This window comes from Malania oleifera, chromosome 4 (assembly GCF_029873635.1).
Source record: "Malania oleifera isolate guangnan ecotype guangnan chromosome 4, ASM2987363v1, whole genome shotgun sequence".
Lineage (NCBI taxonomy): Eukaryota > Viridiplantae > Streptophyta > Magnoliopsida > Santalales > Ximeniaceae > Malania > Malania oleifera.
The window spans coordinates 114594187-114614498 of NC_080420.1; the positions used below are offsets into that span (position 1 = coordinate 114594187).

The 20312-nt window shown below is 36.3% G+C and overlaps 1 protein-coding gene across 3 annotated transcripts in view; it reads left to right on the top strand.

The window, feature by feature from the left end:
* The first annotated feature begins 4962 nt into the window (after window positions 1-4962).
* Window positions 4963-20312, top strand: part of LOC131152690 (long chain acyl-CoA synthetase 7, peroxisomal) — a 60791-nt gene continuing 45441 nt past the window's right edge. Inside the window, exons 1-9 of one of the 3 annotated variants that reach the window (XM_058104494.1) lie at window positions 4963-5421; window positions 6912-6972; window positions 7067-7144; window positions 7373-7444; window positions 7560-7641; window positions 7990-8095; window positions 8178-8254; window positions 9009-9053; window positions 9167-9253. In XM_058104494.1, coding sequence (XP_057960477.1) covers window positions 5307-5421; window positions 6912-6972; window positions 7067-7144; window positions 7373-7444; window positions 7560-7641; window positions 7990-8095; window positions 8178-8254; window positions 9009-9053; window positions 9167-9253 — 723 coding nt within the window. In that variant the 5' untranslated portion in view covers window positions 4963-5306. Of the gene's footprint in view, window positions 5422-6756; window positions 6806-6886; window positions 6973-7066; window positions 7145-7372; window positions 7445-7559; window positions 7642-7989; window positions 8096-8177; window positions 8255-9008; window positions 9054-9166; window positions 9254-20312 lie in introns of those variants that run through there. The other 2 variants (XR_009136082.1, XM_058104495.1) reach the window with 2 other exon arrangements.

The window sequence follows — 20312 nt, forward strand, 5'->3', positions numbered from 1 at the left end:
CGAACTTGCAGACATGAGGTTTGACTTAACCTAATAGGCCAACTAGGGCTAGGTCCAGTCTTTGGACCGCACAACCCGATCATGGGGGTTTATACATGATGATGTTGTATGTCCAAAAGGGGGTTCCTTCAATGCATATATGTAAATTTATGTAAATGATATTATTTACTAAACTTATTATATTGCGAAGAAAATGTGTATTTCCAACTGTATAAGTGTGAGTTATATTATACAAAAGCCATATTTGCTAGATAAAGTAAATTAAGAGAGGTGTTTGATTTCACTAAAACTCATGTTAGCCACACACTGACAATAATTTATTCAATCTTACTTAGAAGTGTCTCACCCTATTAAATATACAAAATTTTCAGGACCTTCAGGAAACTGAGTCTAGGAGTTTCAGGGCGGGACCTAGACGAGCTAGCTGAGAGAGAGTAGTGTTGGGACAATATTTTGTTTATATCTGGTTGTTTTGGTTATTTGCGGTTGCAATATGTTTTTGGGGAGATGTTGATATTAAGGTTGAGAGGTAGTACTCTGGTATGCATGGTTGTAAAAGCATATTTTGTTTCCAGTGCTTGTTTGTTTAAATTAATTATGGGATGGTATTACTTTGGACCCCACTAGGTTTGAGGATATGGTGTGTGTGGTATCAAAAATAGCATTGATGATGTCATTATAATAATTATTTGTGGATCAGATTCTGGGGCGTTACAATTGTGGTATCAGAGCATTATTGGGTTATTTATGGAATATTAACACTTCGGGACCCATTGGGTTTGGGGCGCTACAATTGTGGTATCAGAACCTAGGTTGCTAGGTTCTGCAGATTCTAGAGGAATTATACTACCAAAGTATAGGAATGAGTGGTAATAAGAGTAAGAAAGGGGTAGCCTAGGTAAGGTAAAGTGGGTCAGGTATAGGGTGGATAGTGGATCAAAGTACTTGAGATGTTGGGGTTTGTCTTATAGCTTAGAGGCAGAATTTCCTTGACGGTCTTCTATGGTTTTCCTGAGGCGACGGTCTCAGAAAAATCATGGCAAACCATCAACGATTTTGTTTCTAAGTGGTAAGGTTGACCCTTGGATTGGGGAGTTGGAGGTTAGATGATTTATTTGTGCGAGAAAAGTGCATCGGGGAAGTCTAAGTATTTCATTATGAGAATATAGGAAATTCTATAGTTTTACCTAAATTTTTGTACTGCTCAGGTCCCAGCAATAGGATTCTAAGAAACTATTTTTTACTTTGTTTTCACAATGGATCCCAGGGATAAGGGCGTAGACGCCGGAGGTAATAATAATGTAGATACTTCTAGCGAGGAGGATGTAGATACCTCGACGGTGCTGCAAGATTTAGCCTAGCAAGTTAGGAAGGAAATTCGGCGGGACCCTAGAGGACAAAATCACCCGTAGGTAGATCGGGGCTACACTATCGAGCAGTTTGCCTATATGAGTTCGCGACATTAGTAGGAGGAGCAGACCCAATTGCGGTTGAGGATTGGGTTTAGGAGATAGATGAACTTTTGACTGTTCTACATTGCACCGATGAGTAGAGGGTGTAGTATGCTACTTTCAAGTTGGTCGGGGAGGCTAAGAGGTGGTGGAGAGTAGTGAAGCTGGTGGAGGATTAGAGGCCAGGATTTGCGGCTATCACCTGGAGCCGTTTTTGAGAGATCTTCTTCGACAGGTATTTCCCTGCTTCCATCAAGAAAGTTAAGGCAGAGGAGTTCCTGAATCTAACATAGGGGCGCTTCATCTTACAACAATACGTGGCCAAGTTTGTGGAGTTATCTCATTTCGCCCCATACATGGTCCTGGATGAGCCGAAGAAGGCCCAAAGGTTTGAGAGAGGTCTGAGGCAGGGAATACAAGCGCAGGTGGTGGCGTTGCAAGACCAAAGTTTCTCTAAACTAGTGGAAAAGGCCATGGTAGTGGAGGCCAATATATGATGGGGATCAACATTCCCCAAACATAACATTTGCAAAGATGGTGTCACGTGGATGCATTCGCTGGGATGAAGGCAACTGCGCACCTGTATAAGAAAATGCATAATTTCGTCTACAGAGGCCCAAATAACCCGATTCCAATTGGGCTGGAAAGAAGACTCCCATACCTTTCTTTGGGTATAGGGAAAACCATGTAATTCAAATTTTGCACGGATTGGCAGCTCAATAACAGTAGGCAATCTTCCAGAAATTCTGCATCACATGGACAGCTGCACACCTCTCATCAAATATGCCATAACTTTCCCAAGAAAAGTCCAAATGGAGTGGTTCAAAGTGTGTTGCAAAGAATACTTCCATATCTTTAATTTGGTATATGTTAGGTAAACTAATTCAAAGTATGGAACGTCTAGAAGGCCAAAGAATGAGACTACTTGTTTTGAAAATTTTACATTTTTGACTTTTTGGTGTCATTTTATCATTTTCCATTCAAAGCTTGTTATATTTTATTTACTTATGGTTGGAGGGTTGTTCCAACACCTCTATATATAGCTGGGCATGTAAGTTATTAGGACATCAAGTATTTGAATTGAATCAAGATTTATTGCCTTGTGTTTAAGCTTTAAGCTTGTTCCCTCTTTGTGAGTGAGTGGTGAGAGACCACATCCCTTCTCCTTTGGAGATTGAGTGGTGAGAGGCCACGAGATTATCATTATACATTTTACATATTACCATTCCGATAGCTATTTTGTGAGATTAGTACTTCAACAGTCAAGCAGATCAATCACAACCCCAAGAAAGTCGAGAATCACCATTCGAGATATCGAGCACGGTTCGAGTGTGTTGTGTTCATCATTCCGAATAATTTCAGTAAGCTCATTTCAATTACTTCCAAAATAACTCCTAGAAAGCCAATATGATATTTACCTTCCATTAGCCTTTCAAAATATCCATTGCATGTCTTTGAATAATATCTGCAGACAAACTCTTCAAAGTCCAAAAGATTTTCATGCTTGAATGCTTGATTGTGTCTTATTCTAAGGATATATAATTTGAATGTTTAGGCTTAATTCTAAGGCTTGAATTTACCATCTTTCAAGTAATTATCTTATCCTACTTGATTAGGTCCTTAAGGACAAGTCTACATGAATCCTATAACTTTTTGAATTTTCCACAACTTGTTGTTCTCGCATATAATTTATATTGGTCATTGCGGTTAATTAAATTCTCATCTTAAAGTGTATCTGGTGTGTGCATTTGTGAGAGGGTCTTTGGTAGGACTAGGGTTCCTAGGAGTGTCCTACATCAATATACAGGAGTGTGAGGGGGTAGAGAAATAGAGGAAGAGACCCCTGTCTCATGGGTTTCAGACCGACACCAGTCAAAATACATGCTTAGAGTGCACCAAACCCCTGATCAGATAACTGGCTCGGAAGAACCGAAGTCTACTTGGCTGTTTGTGAACGAATCGAATAAGTCGAGATGTTACTAACAACTCAGCAAATGACTACGCGGCTCGGAAGAGCGAAGGACAGCGCAGATGAGACAAAGGTGGCTTGGATGAGCCGATAAGCTATTTGTAGGATCTAAAGCAGCTCAGACAAATACACGGCTAAAAAAAAAGGTTATTTTCTGACAATGTTTAAAGTTTTTGAACTTCGGAAACGAGTTTCGAAACTTAAGGGGGGTGGGGGGAGGCAACTGATATACCCCAAAATATCATTATTTCAAAGGAGGAACGATTTTGATTCTACCATTAAACCACCTTCCATAACTGACGGGTAAATTAAATTACACAGATTAAAGAGGGGGACAATTACGAACTCATATTCAAACCCCCCCTCATAAATGCCCATAAAGCTTATGTAACTTCCACAAGCACAATAATGTGTTTATTAATATCGGATCAATGAAGGTCAAACTCCACTAATTAACCTATTAACAAGTCTCTTACTTAGGCATTTGAGTGATTTCAAGGATTACACCCCTTGTCCTCCAAGCCATTCCATACCTTCTCTCTGTTAGGTGGTCGTGATCGAGGAACGTATCCAAATATCACTTAATTTTATTCAATAACAAATACGAAATATGTCAGTGAATAGAAGTAGAGAAAGACAAAATACGAGATACACACTCAAAATTAGAAAGACATGTAAACAAACATGTATACTAACACAAAATATGAAAGTAAAGTTAAATAAAGCCTAAATACTTGAAAAGGGGTCTTAGGGGAATTTAAAGGTTCCTAGAATTTTTCTAAATGTTTCTTTGGCTTATTTGAATTTTTGTATATTTTTCTTGCATTTCTATTTTGATTTTATTTGTATTTTTTTTTTAGATTTTTTATGTTAAGGATATTAATGATTTTTAGTATGATATTTTATGTTATTTTTTTTACAACATTTTTATCATTTTTTAATTTTTAAAAACATTATTTTTTTATTTATAAAAACATTACCTATTTGAATTTTAAAAGAATTTTACAAATTTTAGAATTTTAAAACACTTTTTTTTAAGATTTTAATGACATTTTGGTTTAAAGAATTTATTCTTTTTTTTTTTCTTTATTTTTGAAAAAATTTATTAAACAATATTTATTATTATTTTTTAAAAGAAAGAAATTAAGAAAGAAATAAAAGAAAGGTGGAAATGTGGCAACATATAGCTTTGTCACGTGGCTTTACCAAGGGCTACTAGGTGCAGGTGGCAACCTATTTCTATTTTTTAATATTGTATTATCTTATTTATTTATTTTATGAAATTAACCAAAACCCTAAAATACCCTTCCATCTCATCTCTCTATCGTTGCTGCCTTACTACGCTGGTCTAAATAAATAAAAAAGACTAGAAAATGTGACTTTGAAATAGGGGTTTTGCTGTAATTTAATGTGAAACATCCAGGGGTCTAATCGTATTTTTAAAATTATAAGAGAATATTAGTGCAAATAGTATAAAATTTTGGCGTGCGTTTCGTTTAATAATTGTAATTTAACCAAAAAAGGGAACACCCCGCCATAATCAACCGACCACCGTTTTGCTTGTGGGTAGTGCGCAGTGCGCCTGCGGCGAACGTTAGAGTGCGACGCCAGACGCGGCGCTGCCATCGGCAAACGTTCCAATGCGTCATCGTCGCCATCAGCCTCGTCATCTTTCCCAACCTCCGCAGAAGCGGAGATTTTTGCTTATGAAATTCCAACATTTCTCAAATGCTAACAACATCAATGCTTATCTCCCACTCATAAATTCATATATATTATATCTATATGCACATCTTCATTGAATCTCTCTGCCTCTCTCTCTCTCCAGAGGTTCAACAACTCTCTGAAATTGCAACAACTCTCTATTCCTCTCTCTCTGGAATTTCATGGAGTCAGCCGCTGAGCGACGACTGAAATCAGTCCAAGACCATCTCCTTCCCACCACCTCTGATCCTCACTCGCTCATCCATTCGAACATCACCGCCGGAGAGTTTGTCCTCGGTACCCTCTCTCTACCTTTGTCTCCGCGCACTGTAGGAACATGTTTTTCTTCAGTGCGTCTGTGCGTCTTTATAGATTGTCTCCTCTGCCTTAATTCTGCATTTTCTTTTGATATTCTGAACAAATTGCTTGATTGAGTTTGATTTGTGGCATTCCGTGGTGGAGTTTTATGCAGGCCCTAGTCTGCATACTCCTCATGCTCTGCCATCTGCTCCCCCCACCTCAGAGACAGAGAGAGAGAGAGAGAGAGAGAGAGAGAGCATTACCAAAATGTGAGTTTTTGGAGCAACAAATATTAATGTGTGGAATTTTTTGGGATTCGAAAAATGCGGAATTCATGACTGTCATCCCAAGCACAGCAGAGAAGAAAAAAAAAAAAAGAACAGCTAAGCCGCAAATATGACTATCTACAAAATCTTCAAAACGAACAGTGTTTTAAGTTTTAACAGTAGGAACCCATTTTCCAAAATTGAAGAAAAGAATCATTTCTCATTCAGTTCTTCCGAATTGCATTGTTTTCCTTCAAAATCTCCATCCCATTCCTCTCTCCATATGACACTAAACAGTGCAAGAGGAATAGCATACCATGGTTCTTTCGTCCTTTTGGTTCTTTCTTCCTTTTTTCTGTTTGCACCGGAACCCCTTACCCCCTGCAGCTCAGATTTAATACTATCAGCTACCACCAAATTGAATGCCAAAGTAGCATACACTAGGCACCTCAATACTCTCACCTGATCACAAAGAAGTAGGATGTGGTTGACTGCTTCTTCCTGAACTTTATGTTAAAAAACTGTTCACTGTACACACGTTCCTGAGAAGTGCAGAGGGAGCTTTGGTTTATTTTAATTTCGTTGAAAAATGGATCACTTTGCTGAGAACTTGCAAGAGTAATCTAGCAAACTAACATTATCTCTATTAATCTAATTGAAATTTGCAGTTCTATGCAATGAACTTTCACAAGGAAGTGTTTTGTTTTCATCTTCTTGGCCTTGATGATTTTCTACTACTTGAACAATCTATTCTTAATAGTTTGAATGAGATTAATTGGTTGATTCTGGGAATTGATGACTCATGGTTTCAACTTGGGGCATGGAAACACAATATTACTAATAATTTTAGCTCATTTGTTTCATGTAGTATTTGTTCAGAGTGGGGAATCATGGAAATGAGAGCAGCAACTGATTATGTGGTAATACTGCAAATGGAGCCACTGGATAACCGCATGGTCCTTAATGGTCTTAAACAAAATTCTTAAACCCATTTCATCATCTGAAAGAAGTAATATATGGGACTTTTAACACACTTGACTTCTTTATACAAGAGTACCAATAGATTGGGAGGGAAATACTTACCCTGATTGATTACCTACTTTCATTTACTCATGGTTAGATACTATTTGATCTTCTTGTTTATATTATCTTTTCCCGCCATTTTCCTATTACACTTGCATGTTTTCATTTGGTAGAGTTGTGACTTCATATTTTGAGCAGGTCAGAGGTACAGTGTTGTTCTTCCAGAAAAATTGCAAACAGGAAAATGGAATGTATACAGGTAGGATACATTTTCCTGTGCATTAGGTTGGTATATTTAGCTAATTGTCCCTGTGACATTGGTTGAGTTGAGTTAAGTTATTCCTCCATGGCAGATCTGTGCACTCTCCTTTGAACTTTGTGAGCAGATTCCCTGATCATCCTGAAATTGGCACATTGCATGACAATTTCGTGTAAGAATCTTTCTCATCTTATCAATTAACTTGGTTGGAGTAATTTCTTGTTCCATAATGGCTATTTTATCATCAATTAGTAATTGGACTCGAATGGAAAATGCGCTTGTGTGGCCTGTATGATTAACTTTTGAGGCTTAATTGCAACAATATGAACCTGAGGATCTGCCTTTGCAGACAATTAATCAAAGAAAATAAAATATGTTGCTGATAAATCTTTGGATACAGACGTGCAGTTGAAACTTTCCAAGATTACAAATACATGGGTACACGAATCCGAGGGGATGGAACTATTGGAGAGTACGTCAGCTGTCATTTTTCAGTATTTGGAATATGGGATACAAGATGGCTAAACAATAAATCGTTCTCCTACAGAAGTTATTTTTTCACTGTTTTTATTTCTCAACACTTGAAGGTACAAGTGGGCAACATATGGAGAAGCAGGCACTGCTAGATCAGCAATAGGTTCTGGCCTTCTGTATAATGGGTTATCAAATGTAAGTTGTATCCTGCAAACTTGGACTCTTGGTTTAATGATCATATTTAAATCAAATTTGTATATGCTCCTATAGCATCGTATTCTATCGTTTTTCCTTCTTTATTTAATCCCACTCAATGAACTTTTTCAATGGGCATATATCTAGTTTTAAGACTAAAGATAAAAGTTGTGGGCTGACATTTCACATTACCGGGTTTGATTTTTGCTATACATTTGTTATGTGGGAATGGAACAGAATAAAATTTGTCACATAATTTCTTCATGATATTCATTTAATTTTTTATTCATTTCATTCCCACCTCATTCCATTTTGTGAACCAAACGCGTCATTTTTCTATTGAAATAGGGAGCTTGCATTGGAATTTATTTTATCAATCGACCAGAGTGGCTGGTCGTGGATCATGCATGCTCAGCATATTCTTTTGTTTCAGTTCCTCTGTATGACACTCTTGGTATGTATTTTTTCATCAATTGGGTGTTCCCATAGTTTGATCAAATAAATTGAAGTTTAATGATGTTGTGTTTCCTTTGCAGGTCCAGATGCTGTGAAGTATATTGTGAATCATGCTGGTGTACAAGCTATTTTCTGTGTGTCACAAACATTAAACACGGTGAGATAAAAAATATATGCTTCTTTTCAGTGTAGCCATATAACCATGTTTTCTTTCATTTTTATTTTTTTAATGAAGAAAATTTTGTACATTTTGTATGGTTTGTATTACATACTCTTCCAAAGTAGAGTTAATAATGGGAAAAATGTGGAGAACTGCAACTGTTTCCATATATTAATCTCACGGAATCAGTTTTTTGTTTTGCAAGCTGAACTATGTATTGAATCGATGCTAATTTTTTCAAAATAAAGAGGGATACTAAAACTACGAGTAAAAAGATATTTGGATGTGCACAAATGCAGATATTTTATTGTAGAATGCAAGTTGCAGATCTGATACACGGTTCCAGTAATAATTTTGGTCCTAACTTTATGTCTGCATTGGTCTTGAACATTAGGTTTCCTTTGGTTGATCTCTGATAATGGTTTCGCATCAGTAATTTTCAATGTCATGTTATGAATTTTGGATCTCTTAATATTTTGCCCCCTTCTGAATTAGATGCATGGAAGTACTCTTTCTTTAGGGAACTATTCTTTACTTGCTTTTGTTGGAGGATTAGCTATTGGCATCTATTTTAAAACCTTATACATCAAGATTCAAGCTAATTACTAAGCATTAAGTTCTTATTTTATAAAGTTAGCAATTGAAACTGCAATGTTCAAAATGTATGGACGGTATACGAATATGATCTTAAACATCCATAGTGATTGTACTATTCAAATTTTGTATGTATTTTGTGTTTATCTTATTGCAGTTGTTGAGCTTCTTGCCTGAGATCCCATCCGTACATTTAATAGTGGTGAGCAAATATATTAAATATTTCATCCAATACATGTCAAAGCTAACAGTTGCTCGATTCTATCCTCTCAGTAATTATAATTATTTTAATTTTTTGCATCCTCTGTGACTTAGGTTGTGGGAGGGTTTGATGGATTCTTGCCCTCACTCCCATCAACAACTGGGGTTAACATTCTACCATATTCGGAGCTACTTAATCAGGTGATTTTGACTTTTTTCCTACATTTCTTGAGTAGATATTTGGTAATGTTTCTCTGAAGACAGTATCTCGACACTTAAAATTCAAATAATTTTAGACAATTTAGAATTTAACTCCATAAGTGTTGCACTTCAGTCTTCATTCTTTCCTTACACAGCCAGTCCCCAAGCCTTGGTGAAGGTGGAGGCTTGCATTAGGTAGTTGACAGCCATCCTAAAAGTGGTTATATCTAGGATTATTTGTTGGGGTGTCCCTTATGAGTGATTTCTTGGACTTTCCCCACCTGGGTGTAGCAAAAAATGAGAGAGGGTGGGCTAGATCATTGTCCTATAGCGATGAGTCATGTTGGTACCAGGTTTTGGTGTCAGATGTATGAATTCACGCATTATTCTAGACATGGGCCGGTAAAGAAGCCAGTTTGGGATGCTTGGGTTAGGTTAGCAACTTGGAAAATATGGACTCTTGCTCTAGTAAAGGCATGTAGGTAGTAGACACAATGATTATGAGAAAAATTAACTTAATTTGCCTTCAACAAAGGAAGTGGGAAGGGGGAAAAATCTAGAGATATGAGAAATCAGGAATTGAACTTTTACACTGTAGAGAAAAAAACACAAGAATGGGGTAGGCATCATAGTAGACAAAGACCTAAAAAAAGATGCTGTAATATATGTTACGATAGTGGTGAATAGAATCTTTAAAATTAAGATGGATTTAGGACAAGAGATAATAAATATTATCAGAGCTTATGCTACTTGTCAAAGAACTGATTCGCCTAGAAGCTTACGCTTGTTAAATGAGGTCTAGTTTAGTATCTCTAAGACACCCCTGCCTTTGGAAGCCCATTTGGACTTGAAGCATGGATGAAGCACAAATCCACCATACCTTGTGCTACAATTTAATTTTAATTAGAAGAATGTGGGAGTGAGATTTGAACTCTAGACCATTTGGTCATAAAAGCTCTGATACCATGTTAAGTAGGCACTTCATCTAAAATCTTAAGTTGTTAGATTGTGGGCCAACAATGTATATCAAGCCTTAAGGCCCTTAACACTCCTCTAATAGGCTAAGCAAAAAAAAATCCAAAAGGTAATTTTGGGAAAATATGGGTAATAGTATCCAAGAAATATCTGGGAGTGGGAAAATGTTTGTAGGACTTGGATTTGAATGATCATTTTGGAAAGAACAATAAGGATATGAGAGGATGAATGGAGGACATGGATATGGAGGTAAAAACTAGTACACAAGAAATATCTGGGAGTGGGAAAATGTTTGTAGGACTTGGATTTGAATGATCATTTTGGAAAGAACAATAAAGGATATGCGAGGATGAATGGAGGACATTTGTATGGAGGTAAAAACTAGTTAGGTGACATGATATTAGAGTTTGTTATGTCATTTTGATGTACGATGGGAATCGAGTAATTGGATGGATCAGATTGTCCCACTTTGGAGATCAATTTTGAAGGATAGGGTGAAGGGATTGTTGGGTCCTAAACCCATCTGTGGGTGTTTAGTTAATTTGTAGTTATTATGTGTGTTCAGTTTAATTTTTAGTAGACTTATGTGAATTTGGGGGTTGGTTTGTAACAGATGTGTCTTTTAGGGGTTTACTCATAATTATCTTGTAATTTAAGCTGATTGCAGTTTTTGGTGAATTTGAAAGTGGAAGCTAAACATGATGTTCCCCCACCTGTATTTTCTTCCTTTCTTCCTTCTCTCTTCTTTCTTCTTCCTTCTTCTTCCCTCCTATTTTTATTTCTATCCCTATTATCCTTCTGAAAGTACCCATTTCTGTTGTTACTGCATCAATTGGTATCAGAGCGCAGAGTTGATTCAATCACACTCTACTGCTGTAACATTCCACATTCCATATCCCCTCCTCAATGCTCCATTTCTATCCAATTCCACAATCCACCCACAATCTCCACTTCCCTGTACTTGTTGTTGCATCCCAATATCCTTTGAAATAAATAAAGCTGCAGCCGTTTCTGTTACAATTACAGCAGTGCTGTTCATTGCCAGAACAGCTGAAATTACAGTTACTGACCCTGTTTTGAAGACCACTTTTCAGGAACTATTTTGTGACACCTCCACTATCGTTGGAAACAGACATTACCGATCTGCCTCTCTGCCAAATTCCATTGCTGTTCGACAAGTTGTGTTGTCTCATGTGCAGGTGAAATATTATCAAGCTGTCTGCCCTTCAACAATCCCCAATTTCCTGGGCTTTTATCCTCATACCAACACCACTGCTGAAATTTTTAAACCACCATCTGTCTTTGCTCCCAGTTTCATCCCTGGAAAGTTGCTGCTGGTGGTTCACACACCTTATGGACGGTATAATCTCAAAAATTTTTTTCCAAAATTGTGAAGAATTTGTTCCAGCCATGAAATATTGATTTTCTTCCGGAAAATTTGAACCTTTTTGTCTGAGTTCACTGCACGTTTGGAGGTATCTAGCAGCTACCAGCATTAAGAACTAGCTCCATTGCTGCATTATGTAAATTTTCTACATGGATTTGTTTAATTTCTGCATGTTACTTGATATTAAAGGTGAACTGAAGATTGTTCTTGAGAAATTGGGACTTGGGAGTCAAACTTGGGAACTGCATGATTAGACTGACAATTGTAGGCAATTGTGCTAAGGGTCTTTGGTGATGCAGAGTTGCAGTCTGTGTGTTTGTGGGTGTGTGTGTGTATATAAAATCAATAACACTATCACTAATATTGAATTGTCTAGAACGGTACAAAGCATCATGGAGAATGCTTTGGAGACTACTAATGCTTTTAATTGGCTAACTGAAGTCGCAACCCTGGGCTAGAGACCCGTTTATTTTCTACCAACAGGAAAGTGGTATAGCTGCAGTTGCTACCAACATTTTTTTAGTTGCATGAAGATTGAAATGATTGTTTGAAATTGAATAGGGGAATTAAATTGGAAATTTCTGATTTTAACAGTGATGGCTGTCCTGATGAATTTGATGATTGGGTGTATTCTTTGGAGTACTATTTTTGATTCTATGACATGAATGATGCTCGAAAGTTGTACAAACAATTTAGAACTGAAAGTTATTGCTCGAATTTGGTGTATTAAATAATAGAAAATCTTCAGAAGGAGGAGAAATTATGAGATCGAAACTTTAGATGAGATGAAGCAAGATTCGAGAGGAATTTTTACCTCCCAATTACCAGCAGCATGTTCATTTTCAAATCTTTGATTTAAGTAGGAAGGCGAGACAGTGACAAGTTAAACTGGTATGTTTTATCATTTGGCTACTCGTTCCGAAATAGAATGGAAAGAGGATGTGAATCATGTGATGATATCGTTGTACAGGAAAGGGGAAAGGGTTGATGCCAACTATTTCCTCCAAGATTGTTGCATGTTGTCTCGCTACAATTGAGGGTGTCGTGCAGTTTGCCACTCTGTTAGAGGAAGCTAGCCTATGTAATCCTCCTAAGGTTACATCAACCCTTGGGTTGTGCGCAAGTAGTAAAAAGAGCACTCCAGAACAAAATCTAATGTCCAACTTGCAATCAAGTAGTTCAAGGGTTTAAGACATTAAGCTGCGCAATGTCCTGTCCAAGTAATCAAAATTTCCAAAAGAGAAGATGATGATGATGTCATCCAAGTAATTAAGGCTAAGACACAAGTCCCAAGAGACTATTTATTACATTGGTCTATCCTCCTTTTCTGCAAGGTGGAAGAAAATGAAGCTTGGTGATGAACCAACATTTTTCAAATTAAATGATTTGTCACAAGTAACTATGTACTTTGGTCATTGATCTTCATATTTTCACAAGTTTTTGAAGATATAGTGAGAAAGTTAAATTTGATGGTTGAACCATACCCTAATCCATACAAGATTGCATGAGTGAAGAATACCAACTTAGAGGTCCATGTTTGTTGCTTGCTTACCTTTAAGATTGGTTCACTTGTCGAGATAGTGTAATGTGATATCCTTCCTCCCAAGACCTGTCATATCTTTTTGGGGTGTCCATGCTTGTCTAATAGGAGGGTTAAGCATATTCATACCTAAGAAAATTCTTATATCCTCTCATTGACAAGAAGAAGTATAGGTCGATCACTTCTCGAACTCTCCCAATCACCAAAGTGAAGCACTCTGCTGGCTCCTTTCCTAAGAAGCGATATTCTTTTCATGGTGATGGATTCTTGGTGCTTTACCCAACTTGACCGATTCAAGTTCTTTTCGGAAGGAGGGAATTGATGTATGGGAAGCAAGTAATGTGATGGATCACTTTTACCCAGTTTGTAAACTAATTTAAAGAATCAGGTAAAGGGATCATTGGCTTTTAATTTGTGGTAGGCTTATGTGTGTTAGCAGGTTTGTTTGGAATAGATTTGTCTTTTATAAGTTTTATTTGTAATTTCTTGCATCTTTAATGTTTATTTTAACATCTTGTAGTTTAGGCATTGTTACAAACAAGGTCTTAAATTTCAATTTCAACTAAAATTTCAAGGCTACAAAAAGATGGAAATTTTGGTTGTAAAAAATGATGGAAATTAGTGTGGAGCATGGAGTTCTTTTTGAATCTTTGAAACTTGTTAATAAGGTGCTTTGTGCACCGGCCTGCCCAAGATTAAACATATTTAGCTAAAGTAATGAAGTTCATGAATTAGATGACTATTATTTATCCTACAAATACAGATAATTTATATGTGAATGGTCGAATAAACTGTAGTAGCTAATTTCAAGTTTAACTTTTCATGCAATTTAAATAGATGAAAGCTATCATTCCTTTATCACGAGGCCATTACCCTCTCCCCAAAAAGGTACCTTGTTAGGGTGTGCAACGCCCACGCTTATATGCCCTTAGGATCTCCTAACCGTTTCTGATGTGGGACAAAAGCACCCTGCTTGACCTTTGGTGCTTGGCGAGACACCCTACCTACTCCTCTTGGGTGCTTGGTGTGTTACCCTGCCTACCCTCCTGGGCGCTTGGCGTGAGATTCTCCCCCACCCAATCCCACGACGTCCTCCTCGCCGATGGCCACCTTGCCTACCCCCTTGGGCGCTTGGCATGAGTCGAATTGAGTCGGGTTTGCTCTGATACCACTTTATCACGGAGCCTTTACCCTCTCCCCAAAAAGGTACCTTGTTAGTAATTAAAAGAGAATCTCAAATTTGGTTTTGAATTTGAGGAACTTTTATTCTATAGTTAAAATTTTGACATTTCACTGAAATTTCGAAATTTCCATAAATTTCTACTGATTTGTCAAAATTTTGTAAGACGGAAATCAATTGCCATTTCAATTTTGAGGGTGGTGGAAAGCAGAAATTTCAATGGAAGTCTTAACAATTTCGTGGAAATTTAAGACCATGCTTTTAAATACCGTGTGAAAACCATGTAAGAGCATTTTGGTGAATATGAAAGTGAAAATTAAAAAATGTGAGCGCCTTTGCTCCTTAGGTATTTTCTTCTTCCTCCTCCTTCCCTCCTCCTCTTTCTATTTCTCTCCCAATTTTCATTTTGGCAGTTTCCTTGCTACAATTATTGTGTCGCTTATGATGTTATAAAAATGAATATGTCCTTTAAGTAGAGAAAAAAACACTTAATAAATTTCAGGGGTAGAAAAAATAAAATTCAAGCAGATTGTTTCTAAACTAGGAGGGTAGATCATTTGTCATATGAAGATTGTAATTTAGGAAGTGAAAGTTTATTTATAGAATGTAGGATATTAAGTTTAGATCAACGGTAAGGTTGTTCCTTTGTGATCGATTGGTCACGAGTTCAAGTCCAAGGAAACAACCTCTTTGTATAAAAGCAGGGACCGCAGGGTACACTATGATGATCCTTTCCTTACCTTTGCAAAGGGTAGGGAGCCTTGTAGCCCGGGGATGCCCTTCTTATATGTTGGTATCACCGCATTAATATTGGATGTTTCAAAATTAAAAAAAAAAAAAATAACAGTCGTCCATTTTATTTTAATTAAGTATATGTTAAATTTAATATATTAGTTTTAACTTTTTAAAATATTAACTACTACTTTAACGGTTTGGTATTTATGATGCTGGAAGTTATACTTAATTTTATCTATATAAACTGTGATCAAGCTTCATTTCAAGATACGGTTTGCTTCTTCAAAATAACTTTTTTGAGACTTATATTTTGTTGGGTAACTAAATGGCACTACATCTCCCATCGCTTTGGTGTTTGTGAGCACACACACAAAACTGAGCCAGCTGAGTAATCCTAGAGGTCATGTGCGTAGTGACTATGTGCACCGTGAAATGTTCTCCGTAGGCACGAAATCGGCTTTAAGGACAGTGGTCTTCCCACGTCTCAGCTTCTGATAAGTATTTATATTTTATTTAATCTTAATTTTATTACTAAATATTTTTCCTTCTAATATATTTCCAACAATCTTAAAGTCGACTGTTATTATATATTTAAGAAGGAAAAAAATTAAATTGCAAATATTGAAAATTTTTTTAAAAAAAACTTTGAATTCATGAAGGTTGGCTGGAATTGTTGGTATTACTTTATATTTTTCAATAAACACGAGCATGTCTGTTCTGGTTACATGATTGATTAAATTATATATATATATATATATATATATATTTATGAAAATCCCAATTTTATTGATAGCCCTCACTTATGGCGGAGGAATACTGTGGATAAAAGCAGGAGTCGCAGGACACGTGAGATTTACAATTAAACTATCAAAACCATCCCAAGCATCAAAACCAATACTAAAAAAATCTGTACCATTATCCAACTAAAACAATCTAAACATGCCTAAATATAATCAAAACCAAATAAAACAAATATAAACAAATTACCTGCAAAATGATGTCAATTACCTGCAAACATAAATAAAAGGAAAACAAGGAAAACCAAATGATGACAATTAAAGACGAAGGCTTGGAATACTTATCTTATCCATACGAATGAGACCTCTCATTTTATTCGGCAATACATACCTACAAAATATCTCCTCGTGTTGCCTTCCTCGCATTGACGAGCCAAGAAATCCACCACCTGATTATCTTCTCTAAATTGGTGCTTTATAGAAAACCGAAGACCTTGTTACTCCTCCTTTAACAATTCCCAAAAATCCCATAAGTACCAGGAGGAACAAATTCCAGATGTGAGCCATCCCACCACCAATTTTGAGTCGCTTTCAATACAAATATTTGATTCTCCAACTCTTTACAGAGCCGAACACCACTAGTAAGAGCCCGCAACTCCGCTCCATTGTTAGTACTTGACTCAAATTTTTTAGAGAAAGCGGCCTTAATATTACCCGACGAGTCACGGATGATACCACCACCACCACAAGAACCCGGATTCCCTCTACAAGAGCCATCTTTATTTAGCTTCAACCAACCAGAGTTCTAAACTTCGGCATTTTTGTTTTCACTTGAAGCTCTTCCAATAAATACTTATCTATAGAGGGCAGAGAACCTTTCATGCCTTTTGCAATTCTTGTGAGCCAAAACCTCATAGATAACCAAACTACATTCCCCGACTCATACTTATCTTCCATGCGGGCGTTACAATGTCTGAGCCATAGTTTCCAAGATATTATATTAGGTAATAAACTGATGATCGTACCTTTTTGGGTTGATTTTTTGGCACATTTGAACCATATACTAATTTTTACCCTCCATGGTTCAGCCTCAAAATTTAGAATTCCCAAGACAAACGCTGCTCTCTTCCAAACCATACTTGCAATGGATCCCGTACTTAGAACATGATTGAGTGACTCCTCTTTTTTATGCACGCAACAGTTGCAACATGAGACCATATCAATTCTCCGTTTCCGCACTCTCTCATCTACAGGAAGACATTGGAACATGACTTTCCACATACACAGTGATACTTTCTTAGGAAGTAGTTTATGTCAGACCCACTCCATCCACTGGCACTACTCCCCTTTAATTCTTATTACCTCCCAAGCCGAGGCGGTTGAAAATTGTCCATTTATGGAAGGCTTCCAAATAAACACATCAGGCTCTGCTCTGTGCTTTATAGACGACAAAAAAATCTCATCCGTTTTGGGGAGCCCTACCAATTCTTTCAGCATATCAGTATCTCAATTCTCAGACTCCCAGTAGCCTTGAATCTTTAACTTAGGATGATGGACCGTGTAAGAACACTTAGCAAAGGGACCACTGCTCAACCACTTATAAAACCAAAAAGAAGTTTTTCCTTCTCTAACCTTCATATAAATATTCTCATAAACTTCTGGAAAAACCTTTAAGATTGTCTTCCAAAACCGGGAGCCCGTAGGAGTAGAATTGGTTGAAGCCATATGACTTGATTTAACATATTTAGCCTTAAAGAAATTGGTCCAAAGATTATCTAACGTCATAAGTCTCCAAGCAAACTTCATGTCATTAAGGTCCCTTACGCCAACGCCCCCTTCACTTAAGGGTTTACAAACCTTTGACCAAGCACACCATTTCATTTTCACCCTACCATTATTCTCACCCCCAGAGAAAAGAAGAGAGAATGTAATTAATATTTCTGATCGCCACCGAAGGAACTGAAAGAACCGCTAGCTTATGTGTCGCCATACATGATAGAACATGCCTAAACAAGATGAGATGAACTCCTTGAGACAGCAACCTCATCTTCTAACTTGCCACCTTATTTTGAATTTTTGAGACCAACGGCTCAAGCATTCTAGCAGTAAGGCGTCTAGAAATCAAAAGTGCCCCAAGGTACATCGTTGGGAATTTTCCTTCCGCAAAACCCGTCAATTGAAATAGCCCCCTTCTTCTAGAAATGTTGATCTTGTTGGACAAAAAGAGAGCTGATTTTTCCTTGTTGATTAATTGACCAGACCAACTTTCATACACATCCAACGTATTGAAAAGCATCTTTAAAGATCTCCTTTCTCTGTTAGCAAAAACAAGTAAGTCATCCGCGTATAATAGAGGATAGATTAAAGGAGCTCCCCTCAGAAGATAAAAATTTCCAATTTTGCCTTCCTCAAAAATATATATATTTTTAATAATCTAGACAGAATCTCTTCCATCGAAATATATAAATATGGAGATGGTGGATCACCTTGCCGAAGGCCCCGTTGAGACTTGAAAAAACCCCTATAAGTACCATTCATCATGATCGAAAACCATGGAATCTTAACACATTCTGCTATTAAGTTACAAACTTGACTAGAAAAGCCAAAACCCTCCAAGACATCATGCTTGATATTGTGTATTTTCGATTAATTTGTTAATTCTGAAATTTCTTGTCTCTAGTATAACCATGTTTGAGATATGTTAGTCGCATAGCAATATTTTATTGAACTTATTTAAGTATTGTTAGATTTAGAAATAAGATTTATTATATTTGAGTCAAGTATAAGGATTGTGGCTTGAATAATTGAATTAGAAGGTTTTTTTTTTTCTTTTTCTTCCTATTGTTGGTCTTGACTTGTTTAGTTAAATAGGAGATGTATATGTGCATAAATGAGACGAAACTATTATTTTTTTATTGTTATCTAGTAGATAACATTTTAATATTTTATTCTATTTCACTACGTGTATGGAAAAAAATTATAATCTATTTTTCCCAATTATATGATTATGTGATTTTAGTAAGGCAAGTAAATTTGTTATCTTTAATTGTTGGGGTTAAAGTGTTTTAATATTCTATTCATGTGTGAAATAGATAGTGGTGCTGCGTGCATAAATATGCAATTAAATTAATATGCTCGATAATTAATTAATTATTATTAATGTTTTTGCAAAGTGAGATGAGTGCAAATGAGGCACAGTCTTTGCATGAGAGCATTAGTATGGTGATTGAGTCACCTAAATTTGCAAGCCTTAAATGGCACAAGAAAATTAATTCGGGTATGATAATAATACACATAGATGTGTAATTTTACAATGAATTGCCTAAGTGGATAATAAACACATGGCTTTGGTTAGTATATTTGTGTATGTTTAACCTAAACTAATTGAATAGTCAAATTGGGCTATTGTTAGTGTGATCACAAAAATGTGGGGGTACCTAGTACCGATATGATCAAAATATGAAAATTGAGAAAAAACTATTGATTAATGAATTCCTTAATTGAAGGACTAGCTAAAAAAGCGAGTAGAAAATAAACATTGAGGGATGTGTCTTAAGCCCTTAATATAAACTGCTAATGTTGGCAACCCAACCTATGTGATTTAAGACCCCGTGAATTAAGTTCAATGGGTAAAAACAAGTTAGTAAATAGTTTGGTGAGCACTATTATTTGTTTTGGTCATTCCTATGGTGTTTGAATGGTGTGACTGTAATGATTGTGAGGTTGATTCTATCTTTTAATAAATCCATATCCTTTGTTAGGTGGTGTTTTTAGTTACAGTTACACACTTGATGGATTTACTTGTGTCAGTGTTGAAGTGGGGCCACTTCCTATGAAAATTTATTGGGCTATAAAGCTTTCTAGAACACTAATGAATATCCAGGTATGGTGCATGGCCTATTTGTACCAATTTGCAGGAGTTTTGTGTCTAGAGATGTTATGTGAGTGATATGTTTATAGTGTTACACTAAAAGAATTTGGTTTAAGAATTTAATATTCACTAAGTTTTTGTAATTCAAGACATATTTTCTCTACGTGTAATTCAAGCCGAAAGGTATTGTCACCTAATGCATTACATCTCATGGTTATCCAACACCAGTTTTTATCTTTCTTCGTTTTTTTTTTTTTTTTGGTTAATTTGAACCATGTGTGGGATTGTTGGTATTACCACATTAATCTTGGATGTTTCAAATTAAAAAGAATATTATATAACCATTGTCTGTTTTATTTTAATTGACTATACGTTAAATAAAATATATTAGTTTTAACATTTTAAAATATTAACTACTACCGTAACGGTTTTGTATTTATGTTGCTGGAAGTTACACTTAATTTTACCTATATTAATTGTGACCCAACTTCATTTCAAGATACAATTTTCTTCTTCAAAATAACTTTATCTTCTACTCTTTCTTGAGACTTATATTTTATTGGGTAACTAAATGACACTACACTACATCTCCTATCGCTCCTATGTTTGTGGGTGCACATAAAACCAAACCAGC